General features: G+C 40.3%; 1 protein-coding gene across 1 annotated transcript in view; it reads right to left on the bottom strand.

Annotated features, from left to right (window-relative positions):
• Col24a1 (collagen type XXIV alpha 1 chain) overlaps positions 1–27,939 on the bottom strand; it is a 249,016-nt gene that overhangs the window by 183,009 nt on the left and 38,068 nt on the right. Inside the window, exons 8-14 of the mRNA XM_026783871.1 lie at positions 23,898–23,942; positions 19,118–19,171; positions 17,966–18,010; positions 16,965–17,018; positions 15,077–15,121; positions 3,157–3,210; positions 2,319–2,363 (exon numbers count right to left, since the gene is read on the bottom strand). Of these exons, the coding sequence (XP_026639672.1) occupies positions 2,319–2,363; positions 3,157–3,210; positions 15,077–15,121; positions 16,965–17,018; positions 17,966–18,010; positions 19,118–19,171; positions 23,898–23,942 (342 nt within the window). The remainder of the gene's footprint in view (positions 1–2,318; positions 2,364–3,156; positions 3,211–15,076; positions 15,122–16,964; positions 17,019–17,965; positions 18,011–19,117; positions 19,172–23,897; positions 23,943–27,939) is intronic.

Below are 27,939 nucleotides of genomic sequence, written 5' to 3'. Positions count from 1 at the left end.
GAGCAGAATGGCCAATAGCTGGGCAGGAGAGGATAGATGTCTGGGTTGTGACCCAATTTCCTTCTCATCAACTCTCCTGGCTTCCTTGTCACTCCCTGTCCTGATAATCACTTTGGTTCAGTCTTTGATGAAGGTTTCCAAATGCTAAGACTGTTGTCTGTGTAGCCATGCCTATCAAATGCCTACACCTCCTGATACTCTGACGGGTGACGCGAGAGGATTGGAGAATTCAAGGTCAGCCTGGGCAGCATAGCAACATAGGAAGAGGACAGCTCTAAAACAACAAAGAACAAAGTTCAAAGCTAGGTGTAGTGGCTGTGCCAGTAACTCCAGCACTTAAGAGCCTGGGCAGCCTTGGTTTCCCAGTGAGCTTGTTAGCTCTCAGGGCTCTCATCCAGAGAAACCATGTCTCCAAAAGTAAAGCAACAACCAAACAAAAACTTCTGTTTCTGAGATTCTAAAAATATCACTCAGTTTAGCTGGTATCGTGGTCATATCCACCCCACGTCCAGATCCCCTTCTGTGTTTATCCACTTCCTCCTTTTCCTCTTCCTCCTCTATATCCTGCACTCAGCCAGGATGCTCTTCCTCATGACAAGTTCCGAGTCTTTGAAAATACAGTGACCAGTACCAAATGCCTTTAGCATAAGTCTCCCCGAGTCTCTTAATCAGTAACTAGCGGAGAGCAGACATGTGCGCCATTCTCCACCCATCCCAGACTCACCCTAATAACTGTGATGTAATAGTCTCGATATCAAACGTAGAGTGGATACTGAAGGAATTAACTTTAAAATATATTTTTATTTTATATGGCAATTTCTGGAGTTCTAGTTTCCAACATTTCCTTACTGCATGGACAGTAGTGTACATTTATATGATACAGATTTCAGAACGGAAAACATGACACTGGTTCTTTTGGAAGAGCCTTAGGGTTTGTGAAGTACATTAGAGACAAATTATTCCCTACGTGTTTAAGCCTGAAATATACGGGACTGCGAGCAGCCAAGGTCATGCTTTCCAGCTTCACAAATATTCAAGGGCAATACATCACTGCTTGCCATCCCGACTTTGCCAATAGGAAACCATCGCTCATGCGACTACAGTGGCTACTTTATTCGCAGTTCTTAGCTTTAAAGCTTACCTTAGTTTTAAAAACACATTACATTTCTGTGTTTGGGAATTGTTCAGAAATTATCTAATGGTGGAGAGACATTTTACAAACAAAAAGCCATGCTTTGTGCCATTTTTTCCACAGACAATATAGCATTCTTAAATTTTGTCTTAAATTTGTCTCAAGATGCTTCATCTGGCATTTTGAGATGAGTGTGTTTTGAATGCATGATTTTACTATTTTTGTGACTCTAGAAGAAATATCACTAGGACCAGAAGATATTGGGAAAAATGCTATGAAGAACTCACTAAAGCAGAAGAGTATGTGGTGAAAATGGGGGACCAACTGCAGAATCATGGTATTGGCACACCAGAAATCGTGTGTCAAATCCTTGTCCTGAAAAATTGCAACCTTCTAAACAGTAATGCATGCTGACTTTTGGAGAGTTTCAGCTCATCAGGGGAATCCGAAGGTCCTTTGCTACCTGAGAACCTTCTGGGAGAATGTGGAACAGACAGAAGATGCATGGGAACATAATGAGGGTGCCTGGGGTTTAGCACCAGGGCAAAGGAAAGAGGAGCCCATAAAGCTATAAACTTCTGATTCAAAGAAAGACACTAAAAGCATGTCCTCATTATGTTAGACAAAGGAGTCAGCAGCCAATTGAGAAGAGCTCACATGACTGCATTATAGAAAGGACTGAGTTCTGGGCCTCTCAACCATGCCTGCCGTACTCAAAGGTGAGCATAGCACTAGAGTAGTTAAGAAATCAAATTATGGTGGCCAACAGCATGGAAAACCACAAGTGGTAGAAAAACTAGCATCTGTTGGTCTTCAACTGAGTAGTAAAGATGACTCCCACAGTAAGTGGCTCTTCAATATTTTATATTTTGGAAGAAACTGAGTCTCACTAATATCCTTTAACAAGACAGTTACAAATTTATCCATATATATATATATATATATATATATACACACACACACACACACACACACACATTAATCTATAGAATAAAACCATTTTAGCTTACCACAAAAGCAACAATTACCTTTTGGATTCATTCTACTAGTCTAATTTTCCTATCTGTTTGAGAAATACATTTAATCAATGACACGAAAACTCATCTGACCAAGCTTTTAAAGCACATCTAGAAATTTAAATTATACAATAAACCATTTCATAGGAATGACATTTAGTGATACTCACTCTAATACCAGGAAATCCAGGAGGCCCAGTGCCACCTACAATTCCCTATGATGGAAGAAAAAATAAAAAGTGCATCCATTATGATTGCAATCTGCTGAGGGGTTTTCTGAAACGATGCCACATTTCCAGGAAGCAATTTCAAAATTAACTTCCATCGAAAAGCATAAATTACTTTATTCTTACAAACGTGCTTTGAGATGTTAGAACTGCCCTCTCATTTAGGGCATATAATTCTCTATGTATTCTAAATACTTCATAAAAGAGGAAGATACAATCAGTAATCAACATTACAGAAATACTGGTCTGTATATTGCATGAAAAGATAGGTTGTCAGGATATAGAGTTTAGAAGAGTTTCTTCAGGTGGCTAAAAATAATGCTTTATCTCTCTACCTTTACATTTATGTTAAAACATAAATAATACTTGATTTCATTATCAGAAAAATCATAATGTGATGTGTTATTATGGAAACATTATGGAATGTTTTCCAGTCTGAACAGTGACACACGAATGACCCCAAGTGAACGACCTCTGTCCATAATTGAGCAGCATGGCTAGAGCCTTCACGTACGAAGGTCAGCGTCCTGGTCATATTTATCCAACTCTCCCAAACATGGCTAAAGTGATTCATTTTAATGACTACCTGCCATGATGGGGGTTTCCCCAAACAACCTGGGGTTATTTCTCATATTGAGAACTGGCAGACTAGAGTGTGCACGGAGGCATGGAAACTGTGCAGCTGTGCTGTTTGTAAATATGCTCACAAGAATGCAGTGCACTTGCTACAGAGCGTGAGTGATGCTCGAATGTCAGGCTGGACCCATCACAAGGTACTTACAGGGCTGCCATCCAGACCAGCAGGGCCTCTGTCTCCAAAGTCACCCGGAAAACCCTGCAGAGAAAGGAAGAATGCCGCCATCAAAGCTGAAATATACAGAGAGCTCGTTTCACTGCTTTCTTTTCTTTTTCTTTTTTTTTATCCTTTCTTCATTACAACTTTTTTCTTTTATTTATTGTATTTTATTTTATTTTATTTTTATTTTTGGTTTTTCGAGACAGGGTTTCTCTGTGGCTTTGGTGCCTGTCCTGGAACTAGCTCTTGTGACCAGGCTGGTCTCGAACTCACAGAGATCCGCCTGCCTCTGCCTCCCGAGTGCTGGGATTAAAGGCGTGCGCCACCACTGCCCGGCTCTTTTATTTATTGTATATCCCACCAGTTTTCCCTCCCTCCTCTCCTTCTAGTACCTTCCCCCAGTTCACTCTGCCTCCATTTCTGTTCAGGAAAGGGCAGGTCTCCCATGGTTATCAACAAAACATGACATATCAAGCTGCAGTAAGACTAAACATTTCCCCATGTATTGAGGCTGGGCATAGTGACCCAGTATGAGGACTAGGGTTTCCAAAGTCAGTAAAAAAGTTGGAGACAGGCTCTGTTCCCACTGCTGGGGTCTCACAGAAGATCAAGCTACACAACTGTAACATGGATGCAGAGTGCTGAGGTCAACAATTTTGTAACAGAAACTATGTATTCCTTGGGTCTGAGGACACAGTAAGTTGACAGGATGCAGGCTCCGTCAATCCATGTGAAAAAGCCATGGCATGGTGGTACAATGGTGCACACTCCTGGTGCTGGGGAGGCAGAGATAGGCAGATTCCTGAGGCTCCCTGGTCAGCTAGCCTAGCTCAGCTGGTGAGCTCCGGGCCAATGTGCAATCCTGTCTCAAACAACAAAATCAAACCAAGGCAGAGGGCCACTGAGAATGATACCTCTTGTTCGCTTCCATATATGTGAGTGCATATGTGTGAGCGCACACACACATGCACACACACACATGCACACATAAACACACACGCATGCACACACGCATGCACACACGCATGCACACACATGCACATGCATACATGCACACACATGCATGCACACACACATGCACACACACATGCACACACATGCACACATAAACACACATGCATGCACACACACATGCACACACATGCACACATAAACGTGCACACACATGCACACACACATGCACACATACATACACACATGCACACACACACATGCACACATAAACACACACACAATAAAACAGGAAGAACATCAATTTCTTAAACCCTTATCTGTATCCAGTCTTTGGATTAAATTTCAATGATTTTTAAAAACAGCACATTTCTATATTTTAATAAACATTATTTCATATACCTCATAATATACAAAGAAGAGTAAAATAGCAAAGATAGAATTTTTGTCACTACCTAGTCACTGAATGAGAGGGAGCATACGCAAGAGTGAATAATTCTTCAGCTCCCTTTGCTGTCCCATGTGGTCCCTAGCCCTAAACCAGAGATGACAATTAGCAAGCACTTTCCTTATCTTGGGCTTTAGATACAGTGTAATTTATGTACATTTAATCTTTAGAACAGGTCTATTTCATGGATCCTAATGTTTTCGCTTTGTATCTAAAGAAATTAAAGTACAGGGAAGGTAAGTTCTTGGCTCACGGTTAGGCTGCAAACTAAGGTAGTCTAATTTCAGAATCTTTTCACGATGCTAAATCTAGTAGCTCATTATTACAGGATAAATATGAAAACTCAGTCTTTTAAGTATGATTTTACAAAGGAAGGAGCAACACACCTGAACGGTGCACACGAAAGGTGTTTACAGTGTGAACTGTCTCCTGAGAATTCCACATGGAAAAGCATGGAGGGGTGGCAAGGCAAGAAACTTTCCCACTGTGAATTCTATCAGAGAATAACTCAATACCCAGCTACATACTTACTGACCACTATATATGAAGGCTTTTTTATAATGATGTGCCATTAATTCTTCTGAACTTTAAAATGCACTTTTAGAAAGTTTTCTTCATCATCACTATGATCATCAACATTATTTGGGTCTGAGCATGTATTGTGTTTCTATAGTGTGAGTGGGGCATACATGCCATGGTGCATATGTGGTGGGCAGAGGACCTGTCTGCAGAATTGGTGCCCTGCTTCTGTCTTCATGTGGGTTCCAGGAATCAAACTCAGGTCACTGGGCTTGCACAAAGCATGCCTCTACGCACTGATCCATACTACCATCCCTAAGGTTCCTATTTTATAAAGACTATTTGGCAAAGACAGGTTATACTGTTTACCATCACAATACTTAGATGCATTCATTTTGAAATTCATGTCAAACAAAATGAAAATATGACTAAACTCATAACTTATTGATTTGGGCAAGTCAGCATTATATATTCTATTTAAAAGAATGCTTCAAATCATTGGCTTCCCCAGTACCTATGTGAAGATGTTTTGAAGATAGTTTAACAGCAGAAAAAGAAATAGATGATTCTCCTAAAACACAGTTAACTTCTACAAAAAAAACAGTTGTTCTTATTCTTTAATTAGAGGATAAAATCAACTGTGTAGTTGAACATAATGTAACCACATTCCTTTAGTATCAGTGGAAGTTCAAGTAATGATCCCATTTTCACTGTCCTGGGAGATCAAACTGGTGTCAAAATGTTTATAACTGCAATACATCACCAAGTTCAGCATGAGGGTTTTAGTTAGGATTATTACTGTTGTGATGAAACACTGTGACCAAAAGCAACTTAGGTAGGAAAAGGTTTATTTCACCCACAGTTCCATATAACAGTTCATTACCAAAAGCAGTGAGCACAGGAACCTGGGGGCAGGAGTTGGTGCCCAAGCCCTGGAGGAGTGTTGCTTATTGGCTTCTGTTAATGGCTTGCTCAGCCTGCCATCTTATAGAACTCAGGACCACCAGGCCAGGGATGACCCCACCCACAACGATCTGGGCCCTCCTCCTCCCCCACTGATCACTAATTAAGAAAATGCCTTACAGCTGGATCTTATGGAAGCATTTTTCTCAACTGAGGATCCTTCCTCTCTGATGACGCCAGCTTGTGTCAAACGGATATAAAACTAGCCAGCACAATGAGCTAATGCATTATATTTGAAAGTATTTATGACAGTCAGGTAGTGAAAACAAAAGAGGAAAATATTGCCATGAACTTGATAAGTTAGAGATGATTGATGTTTTTCCTCAGTGAGATAATTAGGAAAGTGGGACATAGTAGGTGGTTCTCTTTATGTAAAATATCCAGAGCGGGCAAATTCAGAGAGACAAAGTGGGGATGTGGACATGCCAGGAGGAACGGATGTGCTTCGGAGCATTGGGCTGCCTTGGGAGGGGTTGCTGAAAATGTCCTAAAACTAGAAAGCACAATGAATGCCCAACTCTAAATGCACCAAAACCTATCAAATTATATATCAAATTTAAAGGAGTGAATTTTATGTTATGTGAATTATAGTTCAATAAGCTGTCCTGAAAACAGAGAATTAGGACTCCAGACATGGCTCAGTCAATGAAGTGCTTGATGAAAAGCAAAAGGATCAGGGTTCAGATTCCCAACACCCATGTGAAAAGTTGAGCTTGGTGTCACATGTCTATGATTCCGGCACTGGGAGATAGAGATGAGTGGATCTCCTCAGCGCTCATTAGCCAGACAGCGTTTGTTGACAGCACAAAGCAACAGTGACGGATATAACTGCATAGTTATACTACACAACCTATGGAAAGCTCTTAATACCGTGAAAAGAGCTATATCCCTGACCAGATTGATGAGTTAGCTCTGGTGGAGAATCTCACAATTGTGGCTGACCTCAAGAAACTGATAGACTATAGAACCTGATGGTGGCTTATGCCCCAAAGCTAGAAAGAACCCAGAGCTCAATTCTCTAGCTCCACAGAATAACTTCTTCTCAGAACTGGAATGAGCTTGGATACAGACTTTCAGCCAGTCTGGCCTCCAGGTGAAAATGGTCCCAATGGCATCTTGAACGCTACCTGATGGTGGAGCACAGGGTTCTGCTAAGCAGAGCCTGGATCCCCACCATGGAATTCAGTCTGCTATACTTGCAGTACTTGCTATGAAGCAACAGAAATAGGAAACTAATAAAACTGCCAGTCTAACCTGTAAGTAGAGACGATAAATCCTCACTCATGCACTTTGTTATGGGTTATTAAGTCTGCTCACTATTCCTAGAGTCATAAGCCTAACACAGGCTTGAGGATTTTCTGCACTGTTTTAGTGCATGTTGAAGTCAATGAACATCAAAGCTAAACAGGTCAAAATTTCGTTTACCTTTAACAGTTTTGCCTTAATCTTATGAAATTTGTATCCTTAAAGTTTTATCATGCTAGCATTTCGTGTTCATCTCTTTTCTAATGGAGAGAGGGTAAATGATAAAATTTTGAAGACAATTTGCATGTAGTATCCATGTAAATCCAGGTTTAAAATATCAGGTTCTGATAGGTTCTAAATTTTCATGAATTTGTAAGAGTATTTATTGCTACTATTACATTAATTTTATGACTCATGGGATTAAAAAATTCAGAGTACAGATGGGAACCAGCCAACATAAGCTTTCAATTATTAATAACCACAATTTCAATGTGTAAAAGTCCACTCTACTCAATTATACAATTAGTTGAACATTTCTCTTTCCTGTTTTTCTTCTGTATGACCAAATCCTCATTATAATTTTAATCCATTTATGTCTACAACATTAATGTCACCTCAGGCCTTCTAGGACTTCACAGAGGACGTGCTCAGAATGTCTCTGAGGCCCACGTGATATGAGATGGTGACAGCAAGTCTCAGTGGACTTCAGTGTTCTTTGATACTTGCTATTCCTGCTCTTGTACAGACCCCTTCCATGTCCAATCACGGCTGATGTTGATCACCCACAGAAAACAGAAGTGGTAGCACGTGATTTATGAAACTGTCCTAATGAAGATGCTGTGGCCTCTCTACTTTGCACTCAATGTCTCCCATCTCAGGAGAAGAAGAGCTCAACATCAAGACTCCCACAGAGCCTTACTGAAGTCAGATCTTCCACTCCCAACTATCATCTACCTAGACAGCCTGTAAGGAAACTACCTTAAAGGTAGATCCTGTCATCCCAGTCAAGCCTTAAGTGACTATTACACCCCTACTCAACCTTAACTTTAGGCTCAGGAATCAGATGACTCAAACAAGCCATTTTGAAGTTCCTGACTAAGGAAACTATACCAACATATATTTATTATCGTTTAAGGACATCTACTTGTAGTTATTTCTCATATAGCATGGATAACAACTGTAACAACGGTGGTGTCTAAAATAATAGGGCATGCCATGGTAGGACGAGGTACTGAATCCTGAAGAGCCGGCTTGCCAACCGGCTGCCTTTCCTATACACTTGTGTTTGTTTATGATCTGCAGAGCCTCCTAAAGCTATAAGAATAAGTTTCTCTTTTGCCCGAGTCTAACACTGATATTGCTATCAAACACGAAAAATTTCAAACACGAAAGGTCACTTCTGCTTGAATATACAGGTGGCATTCATAGTTTAGGTCACTCTCAGATACCTGTAGTGTGTTTAGATATGTGTAAACAGGGAAAAAGTTCTCGCTGAGAGTGTTCAATAAGAGGATTATTTTCCCAGTTTTATGAAGAAATCATAAAAGTAATATGTATAGAATAAGAAAAATAATCATCAAATGGTTACGATGACTACTCACTACAGAATTAAAAATAAAACAATAAAATACTTCTACATAATGCACTTTTTATTTCTAGCATAAGGTTTAAATATATATCCAACTTAAAGTAGAAATAAATAGAAAATATTAATAGTGATAATAAAGTATGGTAATAATAAATTGTATAGATAAAAACATACCAGTGTATAGAGATGTATATCTTTCTAAGATGAAACCAGAATAATTTCTCTAGAATCGGAAAGAGGAAGCATACTGCAGAGCTTACTTCTGTGCATCCTACACACACACCTCTACTTCCAGCATTTAAAAGTCCTTGATGGAGGGAAAAATCACCACAAATCCAGGCTGCAGTGTGGCCGGCTTTGTGATACCCATGTTCCACAGCCTCCTTTTCTACACAGCTAGGACAGTTGGATCCACGGGTCAATGGTGAAGCCTGGCACCTCGGGTAGACTGACAATAGTCTTCAATGGGACTTTGAGTCATTCCAGGCAGGCTTTGATAGCCCATGCCTCCATTTTCGGAGTTGTTTCTGTCTTGTTCTCTCAAAGAATGGTCATCACTTCACGCTCCTATTCTGAGAACTGCCAGTGTCCTTCCCTTCATCTCAAAAAAATACTTGGAACACAACGTCTGCCACTCTTGCTGTTTTCCCTCAAAGAAAATGTAGCCCCACACATTGCCCTGCCTGCCATATGCCACGTATCCTTCTTACTTTGATGAGCTATCAGCCTCTGCATTTTCCATCTGTTATCAGCCCTAGACGTAATCACCTAGCTGACTCTCCTCCTGCTGGTGTCACGTCCCTGTAGAATCATGCCCTGTCTTGATTTTCTTCAAAGGAGCAGTGGGTGTCCCTTTCCCAACCCTGTGGGTGAAGCAAACTCAAAGTCCTGGAGTCTGAATTACTCTACACTCATCATACAGGAGTTAACCAAATATGGCTGGAATAGACTGCTTCATAAAGTAGAAACCAGAAAATAGATAACCTTTTCCTTAATGAGGAAGTAATGCAGGGAAAATTAATGGTAATCTATCAAAGCACCTCAGCCTTTCCTTTATGGCCCAATGAACTACGATTTTTCCCGAAGCAGAGTAAATAGTCTGTGTGTACTTCTCCAGAGAGCGTGCACAGCTGAGACGGTAGTGTGCACCACGTGTTTAAGATTGCTGTGGGCTAAACATAGACCCTAATAACAGATGCTCAGCAGAGCGCTTCTACTCCGAAACTCTTAACCCTGGGGTTAGAAGCCAAAACATAGCTTACTTTAAATAGACTCCTCCAACAGAAAGCTATATGAGACGCGGTCTGGGGGTGGGGAATCCTGTTCTATAGTTAGAAAAAGTAAACATCCCTTAAAGGTATCAATTTTCTTTTCCCAGGAGTAAAGCCCACTGTGGCCATACTCTCGACCTTTAAATGTAATATGATCTGATTACTTGCAATCTAGTTCTTTCAAGTCCGAGAAATCTCAAATAATTTTAACGTCTGTGTCTGAGTGTGTGCGCATGTGCATGTGTGCACACAAATGCAGGTGTGGTGTGTGCCTCCACAGCACATGTGTGGAGGTCAGAGGGCGACCTTGGCCACTCAGGTGCCCTCTAACTTTTGCTTGAGACTGAATCCCTCTTTGGCTTGGAGCTGCATCACAGAGACCAGGCTAGTGGGCCCCCACACCTGAGGCCTGTGTGTCTCTGTCACCTACCTCACCATCTCTGAAACTGCAGATGCATTTTTCATGGACTGTGAGATCAACTCAGATCTTCAGGCTTGCAAGAAAAGCACTTAATGAATGAGCCAACTCCCCAGCCTAAAACACTGTTTTGTTTTATTTTTTTTTAAATTGTTTTCTTTTTACTGGTTATTGTCTGGGTGTTATGGAGAGCAAATGCTATCTCCTATTTCAGACTTGTCTTTAGTCACGGAAAGTCAGCTGTGGTTTACATTGCTGAAGCCACACAGCTTAGTAAATAAACATTACTGTTGGTAAATCGAGCCAGTGGCCCCGCAAATTCTTCTAAAAGCAGTGTTAGAATTAGCACCCGACTGCTGCCCTACAAAATGAACTTTAGGGACTGCACTGAAAAATATGTGGAATTAAGTATAATGCGTGAAATCTGTAGTTCTCAAACATATGCAAGTCCTGCCTTCCTTCTTTACTATTTTTTCCACTATTTTTCTTAAGCGTTGCTACTTTTCAAATCAATGGCTACTTTGAGCCTTTAAAGAATATGATTCATCACAGGTCTGTCCCAAAATGTGTCTCACATACATATACAGTGAACTGTGTGTCACAGAACAGCACTGTGGGGTTTTGAAAAGTATGACCCAGAAATATTTCCTGCTACCTTGTTTGATGTCTCCCCCATCTGAGATCTCTGGAGAACGAACATTCCTTGGATTCAGACCCCAGAGTGCAAACACATGCACAGGGCTCATCTCCTGGCTTGTCAGTCTTCAGATAGCAGTTCTATTAATAGAACTCTGAGTTCCAGAGGCTAGCCTCTAGTCTTCAAGTTTTGATCTAATTATGACAGGTGACCACAAGAGGAAAAGATAAGGACTATAATAGCTGAATTCTGAGGACCCGAGTTAACACAAGGGAGGCTAAAGGCGGCTGGCAATACACACAAGGTCTTTAACTAAATGCACAGCTTAGCATGAGCCTCACCCCCCATCCTGAAATCAGGAACAGTTTATGAAAGCAAGGAGAGCAAACTGGAAGCACCAACAGCCCAAGGCCTTGTTATTTTTACTAAAATAACTATTTTAATACTATTTGACCCGAAGCACAGCAAATTCCTAACAAAAACAATGATCTTATTTCAAAGTCATAAACTTGGTTTTAAAAAACGCTGAAGAAATACTGTGTTGCAAATATCAACTAAATATGTAAACACTGCATACAGACACGATTTCCCTGGCGGGAGGTGGTGTCTAGGAAGCAAGGTTTGAGCAAAAGTAACATTTAACAGTAATGTTAAATTAAAAATAAACAATATGAAGCTAAATGACAGTTATCTCTGTTGTAAAGTCATTATTTCTTGAATAACCAAAACAATACGTCCTTCCTAAAATGTGCTCATTTCAGTAGCACTTGTATATTTAGAATGTCTAGAGGAGATTCATCTCCCTGTTAACCTATGATTTCATCAAACAACAACAACAAAGAGCCAGACATCACTAAATTGGCTCCCTACAGCTAATTTCATGGTTTGGGTTTACTCAGGGAAGTAAGTGATCATTTGCCAGCCCCATAAACATGTGATTTGTAACAACATCCTCCTAAATGTAAGCTCAGAAATAATGATACATACGTTGCTCATGGGGGGGGGTATTTGAACCTTACACTGTCCCTCACTCTAACTGCTCATATTGCCAGGCCGCTCTGTGGTCAAAATAAGAAAGAATACATATAACAAATATGACAAGTTACAGTATCAAACAATTTCTTACTATAAAAAAAATAGTGAAGAAAAATGGACTTCTGTGTTTTTCAAATATAATTCTCAGGAGGTAAATCTTGTACAAATGCTTACATTTTGAAGCAATAACCCTTCATCGGTTTTATGAAGTGAAGAATAATGAAATAAACACTCTGAGAAGCATTGCATTTTACATTTCTCTACATTTTCTTGAACGCTGTTTTTAAGACTATTTATTTACTCTGATTTAATGAGTATGGAACTTTTGTATGCATGCATGTCTGTGTATCACATGCATACTGTGCCTTCGAGGGCCAGAAGAGGGTGCTGAATTCCTGGGACAGAAATTACAGATGGTTGTGAACTGCCCTGTGGGTGCTGGGAATCAAAAGCAGGACCTCTGGAAGGAGCGGCCAGTGTTTCTAACTGCTGGGCCATCTCTCCAGCCCCTTATACCTATCATTTTGAATTAAACAGAACCCATTATTTAATTTGATAATTCTCTAAGGAGTAAGCAACCAAAAGCTGCCTATAAATCTCTCTGGATAATTTTTATCATTTATGGAGTAGGAAATTAGGACCTTCCTATATGTGGCTGATGCCACGGCTGAGTCAATATTCATATAAAATCAGATATAATAGTCATTCAAACTAGTGATTTTCCAAGTCATATATGATACGACTTAGAAAATAATTCATTTGTTCAATCACAACTATTGTCTGCTGGTTTATCTCAAGGTTCTGAATACTTAAAGTAATTATTAAAGAGTAATGTATCATTTTAAGCATGGGAAATTCTATATTACTATAAACGATTTTGCTTGGTTATTCTATTAGCAACAAACTGACAAGAACAAGTTAGAAAAATGAAGAGCCATAGAGTAGGAAAGACTGTAATAATGAGACCGGACCACTGTCCATTTGAACAGCACCAGAGCTTCACATTTTGGTTAGAAATTTGAAATATGATAGAGAATGCTTCTGTTGGGATGTGTGGATGGGGGGTTAAAATGCAAAGAACATAATATCATATTCACGTAAATGGAGTGTGATTAAATAATACAGCACACGAAGTACTTAAAATGCTGCTTACATCCCTTAAATGACATGGGAGTGATGGTTTGCTCTTGCTGGAGATGAGATCAGCTCTGCAGCTCATTATAGATGCAGGGAAAGAATATTTGAGTTTCTTTTACATCTCTTGACAGTTTGATGGATTTTTTTTTCAATAAACTGAAGTCTTCAAAGTGAAAAGTTCAAACAACGTTATCACATCTTGGCTACAAAGCATGAAAAAAAAATCATACCTCTTTTAAGCAGCCGGAGTAGAGGGCGGAGAGCGGGAATTGCTAGAGCCATAGCATAGCGCAGCTGCACTCGGCCTTAACGCTACTGCCCTCTCCTCTTCTCTTTATTTAACGTTCTGGGCATAGCGCAGCTGCACTCGGCCTTAACGCTACTGCCCTCTCCTCTTCTCTTTATTTAACGTTCTGCCTCCAGTCCCCTTCCTTCTCATCCTTCATCCATTTTAGATGTGATTTGACATCTCAGACCTCCTGTTTCCCAGCCTTATTGACTCTAGAATCTATCCTGAATTATTTTCAAAGAATATTACAAAGCTCAGAAGGCTGAATGCTTTAAATAATTTAAATATTACAAATAGGTGATATCACAGATAACTTTGGCTTTTTATTCATAGGTGATTTAAAAAAAAAATTGTCCAAAACAATAATATTGAATCTAAAAGAAGTGTTTGAGAAGGCCAAGAGAAAATGGCAAATGAAGTAATTATAGGTATTTTTGACTATTCTTTATATTACCAAAATCACAGAGTCCAGTTGCTTTAAAATATATGTACTTGCAACAGGTTTAGATCCTTAGAACAAATATGACTGTAAGACACATGGGTCCATTTTGGCTGGCGTTAAGATAGTATTCGTAAATAACAAAATTTTGAGTCAAACTATTACAAAAGACCTTTGTCCCCTTCACAGCCACAGTACAGCACAGACTGTCACCCTAAAAGCCAGTTTAGAGTGACGAGGAAAATACCATAAATGGAGGAAAAGTATCTAAGTAGCTCTGTTAGCTCAGCCAGGATAATTCTCTGGACTAGTTTCTTCGTTTATTAAGAATTAAATCTCAGACAATATCAAAATATTCTCCCAAGAAATTATTGTATTATCTAGTGAAATTCGCATTCCTTGCTTTTTTAAAAAATCTGAAAACATAAGAAATTCAAGAAGAAAGTCACTAGGGGTAATCAATCCCCGGTTTGGGGGCTACCTCTCATACAGCCATTACAAAACATTCTTTAAAACATTAAGAGGTGGGGTTTTTTTTTTTTGCAATGTTTTTGTTACTTCTGTGTTTCTCCAGTGAGAATTTGATAGATGGCAACACAATGTCGTGATGTCAAATGGTTGGATGCCTCTGTATGGAACTTAAGGTGTCTACCCATCAAGGGCAGGTTGAAGCTGGGTTCTGTCACGGTTTAAGTTGTTCCTGTCTGTTCTGGCATTGTATCTTCCCTCCACGGAGACAGCAATTTATTCTGCTGCTGTACCAAAGGCTTAGAAGCATTACATTTGGAGCTATTTTTATACCTACATTTCCCTTACCATCTCAAGTAATATTTGGTATACCGTTAAAGTGGCACAAATCAATGGATGACAGCAAACACAGAGACATGAACATTCAAAGAAGGGAGAAGTGGACAAGATCCCAACCCACTAGTCTACTGAACCACAAGGAGGATGGACCAAGTTACCTGTCTTCCCTTTGGACCCTTCTTCCCACGCATCCCCGGAATGCCCTAGAATACAGAAAAGTCAAAAGTAAGTACTTGCTGAATGAATGCATTAAATAACATAGCTCTTTTTCTCGAATATCAATTGATGAAATATAAGTGAGTGTAATATTCAGAAAAGCATCAATATATTCATTTAACTTAAACACATTCATTTAACAATACATTCAATTATTTTCCCCCGAAAGATGTCATCTAAGCTTTCAAATGGGGCCCTTCCCTTCCTTGGTAATAATAGTTGTTTGTGAGGAGTAGGCTTGCCACCAATAATGGCAAGCCAGGAGAACAGGGACATCTTATTTTCTACAGCTAAAACAGGATGTGCATCCTCCTCTGTCTTCTTTTCTTTCTCTGCTTGGAGATAAACAAAGTTAATCAAATCCCTGCACTGCCAGCTTCCAATTGTATGCGAAACCGATTTCAGTGAAGCAAGACAGAGGAGGATTCTTTCATTGTACCAGATCATCTTTCATGAAGATGCCACAGCCTTGCTTCAGGTTTCTCATCATGAGCCCCAGTGGCCATATTCTAAGCATTCTTACTTCCTGCATGTGGGCAGGGATGAATCACTTGCTGTGTATATGTCTTACTCTCTCAATCAGTAATGAGGATGCTATGTGGGCATTACAGGAGTTAATTTATATGAAGTGTTTGCAGAAAAGTGTGTGTGTGTGTGTAGTGGTATCATTTGTATTTTATTAAATAAAGCTTGCCTGAAGATCAGAGAGTAAAACAGCTGCATTGATCAGCCATACAGACCAGGCAGTGGTGGCACACACCTTTAAGCCCAGTGGCCACACTATTTTGCCATAGAAACAGGAGGTAGTGGTGCGTGCCTTTAATCCCAGCACTAGAAAGGAATATAAAACAGGAGGAGACGGGTTTCAGCTCAGTCTCATTCTGAGAATTCCTGGAGGCAGGATCTCCATTTCAGACTGAGATAGAGGTAAGATCCAGTAACTTTTTTGCTTTTCAGGTCTTCAGGTTGAACCGCAATATCTGTCTCTGGGTTTTTATTAATCGTGGTGTGTGTGTGTGTGTGTGTGTGTGTGTGTGTGTGTGTGTGTGTGTGTGTGTGTGTAGCTATTTGATAAATCGTGTACTATTCCAATGATTATTAACATTTTCCCATTTCAATCTACTTTGAGTCCGAGTTGTTGGGAGCAGTGAGACCCCAGATCCTGAATTTCTCGTAATCCCCTGATCTGAGTGCCTACAGCTGTTCTGAGCACGAGACCTTCAGGAGTTCCTGATGGCAGGAGAGTGGTTTCTGGTGGGTTTGGCTGGGGTGTGGTTATCTCTATATAATCTTCCCCTGAACACAATAAAGGGAGCATTCTTGGGGACTTCAAGGATGACCCGTGTCGCTGTCTCTCTGTCTGTGTGTGTCTGTGTATTTTAACCTCCAGCCCCCTGGCCCGAAGCTCGGTAACTGGGTTCAAGTGCACAGAGTGCAGACATGGGGGCGCAGTGTGTGCGGCATGAGTATCTATTAGCTGATATGGAAAGCACCCTACTTGACAATGTCACCTTGACTTACAGTCTTTTATAATCCCCAGAGAGGATGATCATCAGGACTGGGTGTGGTTACACAGAGCCCTATTTTCATATTTTAACATATATTTTAAAACTTGAACTTAAAAATCTCCAATCATATATGTTCATATCATGTTTCTTACTGAAAATGCAGTAGAATTTATAAAAGTCCAACATTTCTAGCAGGTGATTTCTCTTAGACTGAGCTCACTCAGTCATTCAGTAGACCCCCCCCCCCACATGTGAGTTTGTGGTCCCCACTGGATCACAAGGAGAATGTGTTAGAGGCAATATTTGAAGGAAATGACGTCACCCTTTCTCCTTCAGGTCCCATCTGTCCTGCTTCTCCAGGAGAGCCAATGAAACCCTTGAAGAAAGAAAATAATCTTTATATTGCTTTGTTTCACTGTTTCAGTCATAAAATTCTAAGCAGAAGTGCTTCAAATGTATCTTAATATTAAATTTAAAGATGTAAAAATCTGAACAACTTCTCCTTGTTGCTGCTTTTTGTCAAGATATTACACATGAAACTTTTTACTGATACAAAAGAGTAGAGAGAGTAACCAAGGCATGGTAGCAGCTGAAAATCAAGACGGCCAAAGCCTTTCCTTCGCTGAAGTTTCTAGCCGGAAGATACAGAGACTGTGTGTGTCTGTCACGAGAATGCAAGGCAGACTGCAAGCAGTACAGGGATGCATGCATTTCAGTGAGGGGAGCACACAGAGGTCTACAGCACATAAATCTTGGTAGGCAGAAGCTGGAGAATGCAAGCCAAAAATAGCAACCGCGGCAACGGGTTGGAATCGGTAGCATGCTCTATCATGGTGCTATGCTTCCTTTTTTCCTTGCTCATGAAGAACGGCTCACATTTTCCTTTAATGGTTTAGGGGTGTAAGGGGATGCCCTGATGGGAAGCTGAGTCCCTTCTTACAGGGGTTTCCTTATGCACAATAGTGGTGATGATTCCTGCACCACCAAATTATCTCTACATTAAATTAATACACATCCCTTCACTTCTTCACTCCAACACATCTTCTGAAGCTTAGATTTGTGCATATGTAAATGATGCTACACAGTACACCGCATCCTAACAGCCAAAAGCAAGTTAAAAATGGGAAGTCAACAATAGTGATGCAATCACTGCATTGAGAAAGGCTTTTTTGTGCATCTAAGGGAAATGCACTCCTTTTAAAAATATTTGCAAAGCCCATAAAAAGTGTGGAAAGGGTAAGTACTTTGTATATTTTCATTCTACCTTCTTAGAGGTATACTTAATAAACTGATATCTAACAAACAAACAAAATGCTTACTTACTTGGACACCTTTAGGGCCTGGGTTACCTTCTGGTCCTGCTAAACCCTGTGTGAATGAAGGGTGATGTTAAGGTAGTACAGAATGTTTGAGGAGTTAACAAATAGATTGATAAAACTACAAAAGTACTATAAAATTCAGAATGCAGTTTACCCAAAGAAGACTGCAAGTGTTCAAAGGATTTTATAATTTCAGAACCCCAAAGGTATTACATGAAGTTAATATATAACTATATTTTACTCACATAAATAAAGTACATCAGTAGGTGTTTTCAGGCACAGCAAACCTGGCTTCTCTAAATTACTTTTCATTGGGAAATGATCTGTATTCTTTGAAGACACCTCTAACTTACTGAAATCTATTCTGGTTTAAACTTAAACTTCAAATCACTGTTCATGTATGCACTCATATTTTGTTTTTTTTCCTGACAACACACACCCTTACTAGATGGTTCCAGTACAATATAAATAGCTTTGCATAGTTTTAAGCACCTACAATGCAATTCTGTTAACAATAGATGAATTCTTATATTGTTATTTGCCCTTTTCTTGAGGATAAGACTACAAATCTAGATATCAAAATGTAATTAATTATTTTTAGAAAACAATCATGTTATGAAATGTCTAAGAAGGGAAACTTATTCTACTATTAGTTTATGTTAAGTTGGGAAAGAAATTAGAGGAAAATACCTACAAAATGATAGAATCGGATTTTTTTCAAAACTACAGTGAACTGAGTACAGGGAAGATGAAAGTATTTCGCAGAGGCATGTGAGGACTGCCAACTGTCTCCCAGTTTTTACAAGTGTGTTATTAAAAATAACACTCCTTGCGGAGATGCTCTCACACTTATTTCATTTCAGTGAAGGTAGCGTGGGACTCATTTCAGATTTTGTTTGTCTCTTAGGCACCATAACTTTAAAAGTTCCAATGTAAAATGTACCAGATGCATTTACAAGCCAGGCTTCCACATCCAGCAAGCCAGTCTACAGGGCAATGGTTGAAGAATTTTTACAACTTTAATTTTGATCATTTATCTAAGGGCTTCACCATGAAGGAGAACTAACGTAACTGTCATTTGAACAATGACTCTCAAAATCAGAATCTGCAACGCGTACGTGATACGAAAGGAGAAGGGTAAACATAGTCACTGCACCTGCCTGCCAGGGTAGCCAGGTGAGCCCAGATTACCAGCGAGTCCTGGAACTCCCTGAAATGAAAAGTAAAGAAATAAGACAGACGAAATCCACAGGAGACCCAAAGAAACACATTTGGTATTTTAGAATACCCAAATTTAGAAAAAAAAAATCCCCATGAAATCACTGGGTATAGTGATATGGATCATACTGAAGTCATTATCTGAAGGAGATTAGGCCAAAAACTTTCTAATAAAAATGAAGAAAACTACTAAGTGAAGGTTATAAGTGAGATGCTGATCACTGATCATACATGTGGGAGACAAAGCCTAGTGCTGCCTGTCGAGAGAGGAAAATTATTTCTGATGAAAAGCAAGCACAAGTGTCTTAATAGTCTTTGTATCTTCATTATTCTGCACTCTTCCTTAATGTTGGAGCATCAACCCCAGGAGCCCAAGAAGATCGGTAAGCTTCAAAGCCAACCTATAACTTCATAGAGAGTTTGGCTGGGTAAATAGATCCCGATTGACAAACCTTTATAATGCCATGATTGGCCTCAAATTCAGAGTACATGTGAAGGACTCTTGGGCTGAATATTCATTTTCTCCTTCAATTTCACGTGTTGAAATCCTAAGCCCGACACTCGGGGCCTAGAGACTGGGAGGGCCTATGATGGGCAGCTTTGTCAAATGGGTGGAGTTTTTATGAATGGGATGGAAGTTCTTATACAATGAGATCAAGAGCTTGGGGCCCTATCTGCACCATTCCAGGACATAAGGCAGCTGCTTGTGGCCAGGAACACAGCCCTCTGTAGAGTCCATCAGACTGGCCTACTGCTCTGAGGTCTCAGGCTGTAGGACTGGGAGAAACACAGATTTGCTGTTTAGGAACCAGCGGTCTGTAGCGTTTGTCACAGCAGCCCACACTGCTATGACACAGAGTGAGTGCGCTTGGAATTGACATGCTTTTGTATTCTTGGCACAAGACAAATTTTGCTCAAAGAAAACTGAGAGACATTCAAAAGATATCAGAAAGGACATCTGTTGCAGACAGGCTGAAAAAAAATAGTAAAAGCTTATATTTTTGCATTATCTTTTATTGATGTTTTGAAGATTTTATTTATCTAGTTAGTTGTTTATGAGTGCTTTGCCTGCATGCATGTCTAACGCCACATGCATGCAATGCCCATGGAGGAGGGAAGAGTGCAGCTGATATCCTGGAACTCGAGTTCCAGATGGTTGTGAGCCACCAGGAGAGGGCTGGAACTGAGCCCTGGTCCTCTGGAAAGGCATCCAATGCTCTTCACTGCTGAGCTGCCTCTCCAGACACCCTTTAGTATTTTATTCATTTGTTCATTTGTTTAGTCAGAGTTTATGTGCCTTAAACAATTCTTGAATGAAGGAAATGTCAAAGGAATGTGTGCCATGCTGTTTTATTTAACATCACAGGATAACAACAGAACAGTGGTAGGCTCTCTAGACTCCCTGTGACACAGAATTTCATTTCCATCTTACTGACCATAAAGAGATAATGGGCTGCATTCTTGTCCCCCCATTCTTGTCCGTGGCACACAGAGCATCAAATCCAATTGAAATACTGAAATCCTACAACTCCTCCAATTTTTGAAAATCTAGAGAAAGATCAGACCCAGGGGAAAGCAAACTAAGAATACAATTTAAAGGTTTTTTTTCTCGTTGTTTATCAGAATGCTTCTTTCGGTTTTGTTCTCTTGTTTCTCTTCCTGTCCCCTTTGACCAACAATTATTCCTTGCTAATGCCGTTCTCTGTAGCAAGTATTTTACACATACTTTACATCTCTTATGTTGGTATTATTTTCTCCATTTTTACATCTGAAGAAATGAAGATATGTAGAAGTAATGACAGTAGACAGTTTAATGAATTATGAATAAACACTGGCCTTCTGGGGCTTACACAAAAAAATCCTTATCTACATAAGAAGAATATCTAAAATTGTATATATAGAATATTACCCTATTAATATGTGCTACATAGGACATTTTATCCCTGTCATGCTTACTGAGCATGCTCCAGGCACTAAGTGCTGATATCTATCATCTTGTTCAATTTGTTCAAAAATCCTATAAAATAGATATTATTGTTCATGTCCTATAGATTTGAGAAAAGGAGATGAAAGCAAGCCACCAGTGGCATGTCACATGGCTAGTACATGGGACAGCAAGATTGAAATCAATGAGTCAAATTCCAGAGGCTGTCAATCAAGGTGGTTCTCTAGTGTCAGTCTGCTGTTGCAGGTAACACCCTAGGAAAAGCTGCCTAGTTGTGAGCTTTGCTTCAGTGTATTTACAACTGTCATTCTTAATGTCTCTTCCGATTCCAAAACACACAGACTCAAGTCGAGAGAGTCACAAGGCTGGATGGGAATGAGTGAGACACATTCAAAAGTTGGTTTTTATTTATAGGTCATTGTCTCTCTGACTAATGCCAACCGCCATCCCTGTCTCATTCCAGCCCCAGCTAGATTAGGTTAACTGAAGTCAATTGTTCTTAAAGCAAATCTGCAATGGGACATGAGGGCAATCTGGTTCTGCGGAAGGATTTCTAACACATTCCAGCTGCGCAGAGGAAACAGGAGAATTCCATTCGTGTCTCAGTCCTGCTATGGCAGAGGAGCACCAACAAAGCCAGTGAGTGAGTGTCCCTCATGGTCCCCGTAGGGCTCTAGCACACTGTAGGCTGGGTACACTCTAAAAGTCACATGACAAGCACAGAAACACAAGGTATCATGGCTGAGTTCACTCTGTACTTAAAAATGGGTTTTCAAAAGAGTGCTCTTATTGAGCAATGAGCATCAAGAAGGAAGGGCGCCCGCCATAATCTCACTTCTTATGCAGAGAGCATCAAAATGCCTGCACCTGTTGGGCGGCTCTATTCACAATTGCAGCAAATGCCACTACAGGGCTTTTCGACATACTCTTGGTTTCCTCATTAACAAAACAGAACAATAACCTGGGCTGTCAATATTGTGTGGAGAAAATAAACAGCAGACAGGAGCATCTTTGAAAGTGGTGGCAACGGCAACAAAATGCTACTGAGAACTTGATTAATTAGCACATGTAAAATATTAAGTCGTTCTACGGCAGGTCGCAGTCATAGTGCCATTTGGCAAAAGAAAAAAAAAAGAATACAGGCTTGGCCAGCTCTTAAGACTAGAATGCATGTAAATGAGATAATTGTGTCTTCAAATGTTTGCCGGCCAATTTGTTGACAAATTTCCCAGAAATGAATCTCGGAATCAAAGCCACACTCTAAACGAAACAAATCAATGTTTGTCCTTTGCACATCCAGAGTTTACACAGTTGACATGCAAGAGTATTTTCAGTTGTTCCTCAGGTCACTACCAACTGTGACTCTTGTTTTTCTGGTCTTTATGAAGGGTATGTGTAGGTACATGTGGATGTGTGTGTGTGTGTGTGTGTACACACCGCGGCCGAAGGACAGCCTTGGGTGCCATTCCTCAGGAATCCTCTACCTTATTTTATGTTTCAGGTTCTTTTCTTCAGAGCTGAGGTTTGCCAAGCGGGCTATTCCCCCTAGGCAGTGACACCCAGGAGCTTCCATCCCTTTAGCATGCGTGCTGGGAATCTAACTCATGTCTTCATGCTTGCATGGTGAGTGTTTTACAAAGCGCTCTCACTGGTCCCTATATTTCCAGTCTTTAAACCTGAATTCGGACTTCCCAGTTAGTAGTACTATTACCCCTCAGAGCAAGAACATGTAAATGGATAGGACTAGATCACTGAGCAGCTGAGAGAACTAGTCAGTACTGCCAGGGCCGAGTTGTCATTGACTTCTGATATATTGGGTTCCCTCATTGGAATCTACATGTTTCTGCCAAAGCAGTATTCTAGGGATTCTCTTCTCCCAAGGGGCCAATTCCCATCACCCTTCTCCTTCTCTTCCCCTGTAGATGCTCACAGGCCTCTTAGCACTTATCTGAGCTTCAGGAGGCCAAGCTCGCACCTGCCACTGATACACACGCCACTCTCCTGGCCGTGGGTGGTAATTAGTAATCTTGAAAAACTGTGCCTCTGGGACTGGATATGGCACGCTATCCTGCTTAACATGACTCAGAGAGAAATCTGGCTTTGGCTCTTCATTTGTGTATTTCCCTCAGAGACTAATCATCACTTTTCCTTCTGGGGTTTTTCTCAGGCTCTCTGAGGCTGTGCTGAGGCATTGATAACAGCATCCATTACCTTAGTCAGGTTCTTATCCCTGCACCCTCACTCTCTGGGATCACATTTCATCTATGATGCAATGTCATTATTTTCTTGTGGGAGAGAAGACTAGTAACATGATCAAAAGGTACAAAAGTGTTTCGACTTTTAAGCAGTACATGTGTGCATATCCATACATATAGATAAGAATGTATGGTCCATTCTAGTTTTAATTGCTGATTGGGATCTTGTGAACCAATTAGACCTAAAATTGAATAAAAGGCCAGGTGTTTATGGGTATGTATGTATTTTCTTGGAAAGGGTCTGAAGCAGTTACACAATTCTCAAAGGGACTCGTGAATCAGAGGTTTAAGAACCACTGTTCTGAACACAACAGGAAAAGAGAAAGTGAGCAAGGGTAAAGCATCGCTAGTTCATAATCTTGCTAGTAATCTCTAGATAACTAAAAAGGTTTTAGCTTTGCTCTAAATAAGATGAAAGTAGTTATGAAGAAAAGCTGTAAAGGCAAGAGAGAAATGATCCTCCCAGGGTGTCCCTTTATGTCTGTCTTTGCTGCCCAAGAAGACAAGAAAGCACTTACTTGTTCCCCACGGAGTCCAGGGAGCCCTGGATGTCCTTTGGGACCCTGTAGAAATAAGTGAAGATAAGACATGGAAAGTCAACTTACACAAGGCGGTCAACTATCTAAACACAGGCTCTAAAACACAGGGAATTTAGTTTCTTTGTTTACTTGCTCTGTTTTCAACACTGGACATTGAACTCAGCTTCTCATCCACGACAGAGGAACAAGCAAGCACTCTCCCACTGAACCATGTGCCTGGCCCTTAGTTAGCTCTTTACCAGTACTTTTAGTTCCCCAGTCAATACAATAGCCTTTTGGTTTCTTACTAAATTTGAATCAGAGTTTAATTTCAATCAAAAAACCTAATTCTTAAAATAACTGTCATAAAAGGCTCCTATCTCCCAAAGAATCTGCGAAATTTACTGAGGAATTTACAAAGTTGTGTTTAGCTCAGCAACATAGAGACAACATGCCTTCGGACATAATTCTGTTTATAATTACTGAAAAGTTAGAGCAGGCCTAGCCCTGTCTTTAATCCAGTCACCATTGCAACCCATGAATGACTAAGGAAAGAGGCTGTGGTCCATGGAGTCTTTCAAATGGCCCTGAAAAGTCTTCTGGGAAATCGGCCATAGAAGTCTTTTCCAGGTAAGAGAACCAATGAACAAATATCAACCTCTCTCACTGGCACCCTGTGTTATAAAACAGATAGTATAATTTTCCACTAAAAAAATCTGGAGCAGAATTAAAAAAGTTCAAAGACAGAACAGGGAGAAAGAGACTCTGGGGTTTATTGATCCAGATAGAATCAAATATCAGGGAATCAATATCTCATTTCCAGAAACTTGGTTCACATAAAAGAACAAGAAAGTTTCCCTCTTTTCCTTTTTTTTTTCGGTGTGTGCATGTTCATGCATGTGAGGTTTGCTTGTGTGTAAGTGCGCATGTGTGTGGGGAGACCACAGGTTGATGCCTGGCTCTTTCTCCAGCTCTCTCCCCCTTGTTTTTGGAGACAGGGTCTCTCACTGACCAGGGGCTTACTACCCCGCCTCACCGATGCGGGAGTGCAGAAGTGCAGCCTCACAGCCGGCTTTCCTACACGGTGCAAGAGTTCTAAACTCAGGCCCTCATGCTTGGCAGCAAGGACATTACTGACACAGTCATACCCCCGCTCACATTTCCTTTTCTTAAGTATTTATAGAATAAGGCTGAAAAGACAGGCTCAGGAGTTCAAGGCCAGGTTCACAACCATAGAAAGTTAAGCAAAAGATAATTCCAGTGTGGACAACAGCAACATGTGCCATCTATATATTGCAAGCAAGACATTTTTTTTTGTGTGTGTGTGTGTGGCTCACAGTAACCTAATGAATCAGAACCAATCACTGTATGTTAATAAGGCAAGTTTAGATTAGTGTATTAGAGACTGGAATGGGAGTTTGGTTCAAAATGACCCTACCTGAAAAGGAAATTACTTAGGAAACTCTGGGGATGTTAAACCTAAAAGCATAACAGAAGCATTAAAGTGCAAGGTGTCTTGGAAACTGATATGGTTTGGATGCAGGATGACCCTGCCATAGATCATGTGAAATTGGGTTCCCAGTGTAACCATGTTGATGTCAGTGCCTTTACAAAGTGAGCAAGTCCGTAAGAAGATGGAAGCCTTTCATCTGGGAGGGAATCGTCTCTCCCATGAGTCTCCATCAGTTCCTCCAGCAGAGGTCTTTCTCAGTGCTGTGTCTCCCCTTCTGCTTCACCTTCCCATAAGTGTTTCTTTGTCTTAGTGTTTTCCATCATGAGTGGCAGCAATGTGGCCGTCACCAGAAGCCAAGTCCAGCACCATGCTCTTGGACTCTGCAGTCTCCAGAAACATGAGAGCCAAGAGGAATCTCTTTTCTCTGTAAGTTTTCCAGGATCACATAGTGTTATAGCAACGTAAACACAGACTATGGCAGAGAGCCAAGAGCAGACAGAGCAACAAGAGTATAGAGATTCCTGTTTATGGTATCTGTATAGAAAGGTAGAGGGAGAGGTCAAAACCTGCCCTCTGAGAGTCCTATGAGCAAGAAGTCAGGGAAGAAGACATGAGACAAAGGAAGAGCAGTAAGGAGATGAATGAACTTCCTTGAGCCATTATACACTAAAGTCACCGCTTCCCAAAATCTCAGTCAGCTGTTAGTCAATCTTAGAATGTATTAGCTCACCCGTTACAGACAGGGGAGCAGATTTGAGTTAAACAACATAACCAACATCGTGGCGAATCACATGGGCTGAATAGACAGATCAAGAGCTGAGCAATCGTCCTTCTAGTTCTTTAACTATCTCTATCTCACCCTCAGATGCCACCTCACTTCACTGTCATCACTGTGCCCAAACAGAAGAACAAGAACAACACCTCCCAAGTCCCGATGCTTATCATGCAACATGCTTATTATGCCTGACACCTAACACGTGCTGTGTTTTCACTTGGGTTTATTTTAAACTTTTACATTTTAGCTAAAGATCACTCTAATTTCAAAATATGCGGTGCTGTGTTCAGTCGTCCCGTTTATACAGGATTCTACAAGGTCAAGTTGATTCCTCCTATAGAGTAGGAGGTAAGAACTCAGACATGGTGGTTGTTCTCTGAGGTGAGGCAGAACTCTCAGAGAGAGTCTGGGAGACAGGGATTGAAAACTCAGGAGCCAGGACAGGAGGCACAGAAGTCGGAGTGGCTCTCCCAGTACCATCTTTCTCGGTAAGTAGGCATTCATTCATTTATGTTCACTCTTGTGAGCTTGAGTCTATAGCACCACGCTTCGTGCTTTTTCCCCCCCAGCATTTCCTTTCTCCCTCACCCACAGTTCTAACTTCCATGGACTTCTTTCCCTGAAGCATTTTTTAACAGTGAAAGGTATGCTAATGATGGTATCTTCTTCATGTACAGCTCCCCAACCCCTTTCAGGGATTCTTCAAAGAGCCTGAGAAAACAGCAGTGCTACCCAGCATGGCTTGTTCTTCATGAATTCGTTGTCATCCAGCCTCAGCTATTGGAGTTGACATTTGACCCAAGTGAGGACAATACCAAGCCTGACCATTAGCCCATGAGATAGCTCAGAATGAGGAACGCTGTCTAAATAAAGGTTAGCTTCTTCAACTATACTCTCTTTTCCATTAATATAGAACAAGAACGCTGAAGTGCTCAGGTACTCCCTAGTGGGGACTGTGAAATGCCATAAGAACAAGAAAGCATAGGATAAATTAAGAGTAGATGAGTATGATTTTGAGAAAGGAAGTTGTCAGAGGAGAAGAAAGGCAATGTTAAAAAGGTAGATTGAAGGAAAAATGGAGAGAGGGGGAAGGGGAGGGAGAGGGATGGGGAGAGGGAAAGAGAGAGACAAGTAGAGAGAGAGAAAGAGAGAGAGAGTGCACAAAGGAATGTACATTAAATGTCCGAGAGAGAGAGAGAGAGAGAGAGAGAGAGAGAGAGAGAGAGAGAGAGAACATCTGTATAAGGAATCTAACTCCCCTTAGGGGAAAACATGTTTAGTGTTATAGAGAAATGTATAAATTTCTCCCCAAAATATTTTCTTTTGTTAAAAGTGTGCTTTACTAATTACATGTGGTAATGCTACTGAAATGCTCTCAGTGGACTATTATCTTTTTCTATTATATTTTTTCTTCATAGAATACTAGTGAGACTATAAAGCTATTTTTAAGCATCTTTGTAACATGGAAATTTAACATAATGACACTATTTATCCTCTAGACACTTTTAAGAGTGTAGATATTTCTGAGTGACAAATTGAGGGCTTATAAAAGAAATCTTAATGAATTATATATTAAGGAAAGTATAAAATCTCTTGTGCATAAGATTGTCTATTTTTGTAATTATCATATAAATGACTAATGTGACTAGTTGGAAGAAAAATAAGAGATAAGGGTTCTATGTAAATAAAACATCTCTCTCCTTCATAATTTCTCACTCCACACTAATCATCATGACAAATGGATTCACTATTTGGTTCAAATGAACACATTTCCAACATGTTTTTTTTTTTTTTTTTTTTTTTTTTTTTTTTTT

Source organism: Microtus ochrogaster, chromosome 21 (assembly GCF_000317375.1).
Source record: "Microtus ochrogaster isolate Prairie Vole_2 chromosome 21, MicOch1.0, whole genome shotgun sequence".
NCBI classification, from domain to species: Eukaryota; Metazoa; Chordata; class Mammalia; order Rodentia; family Cricetidae; genus Microtus; species Microtus ochrogaster.
Note: the sequence above shows the minus strand (reverse complement) of the source record. Positions and strands in the feature narration are given on the sequence as shown.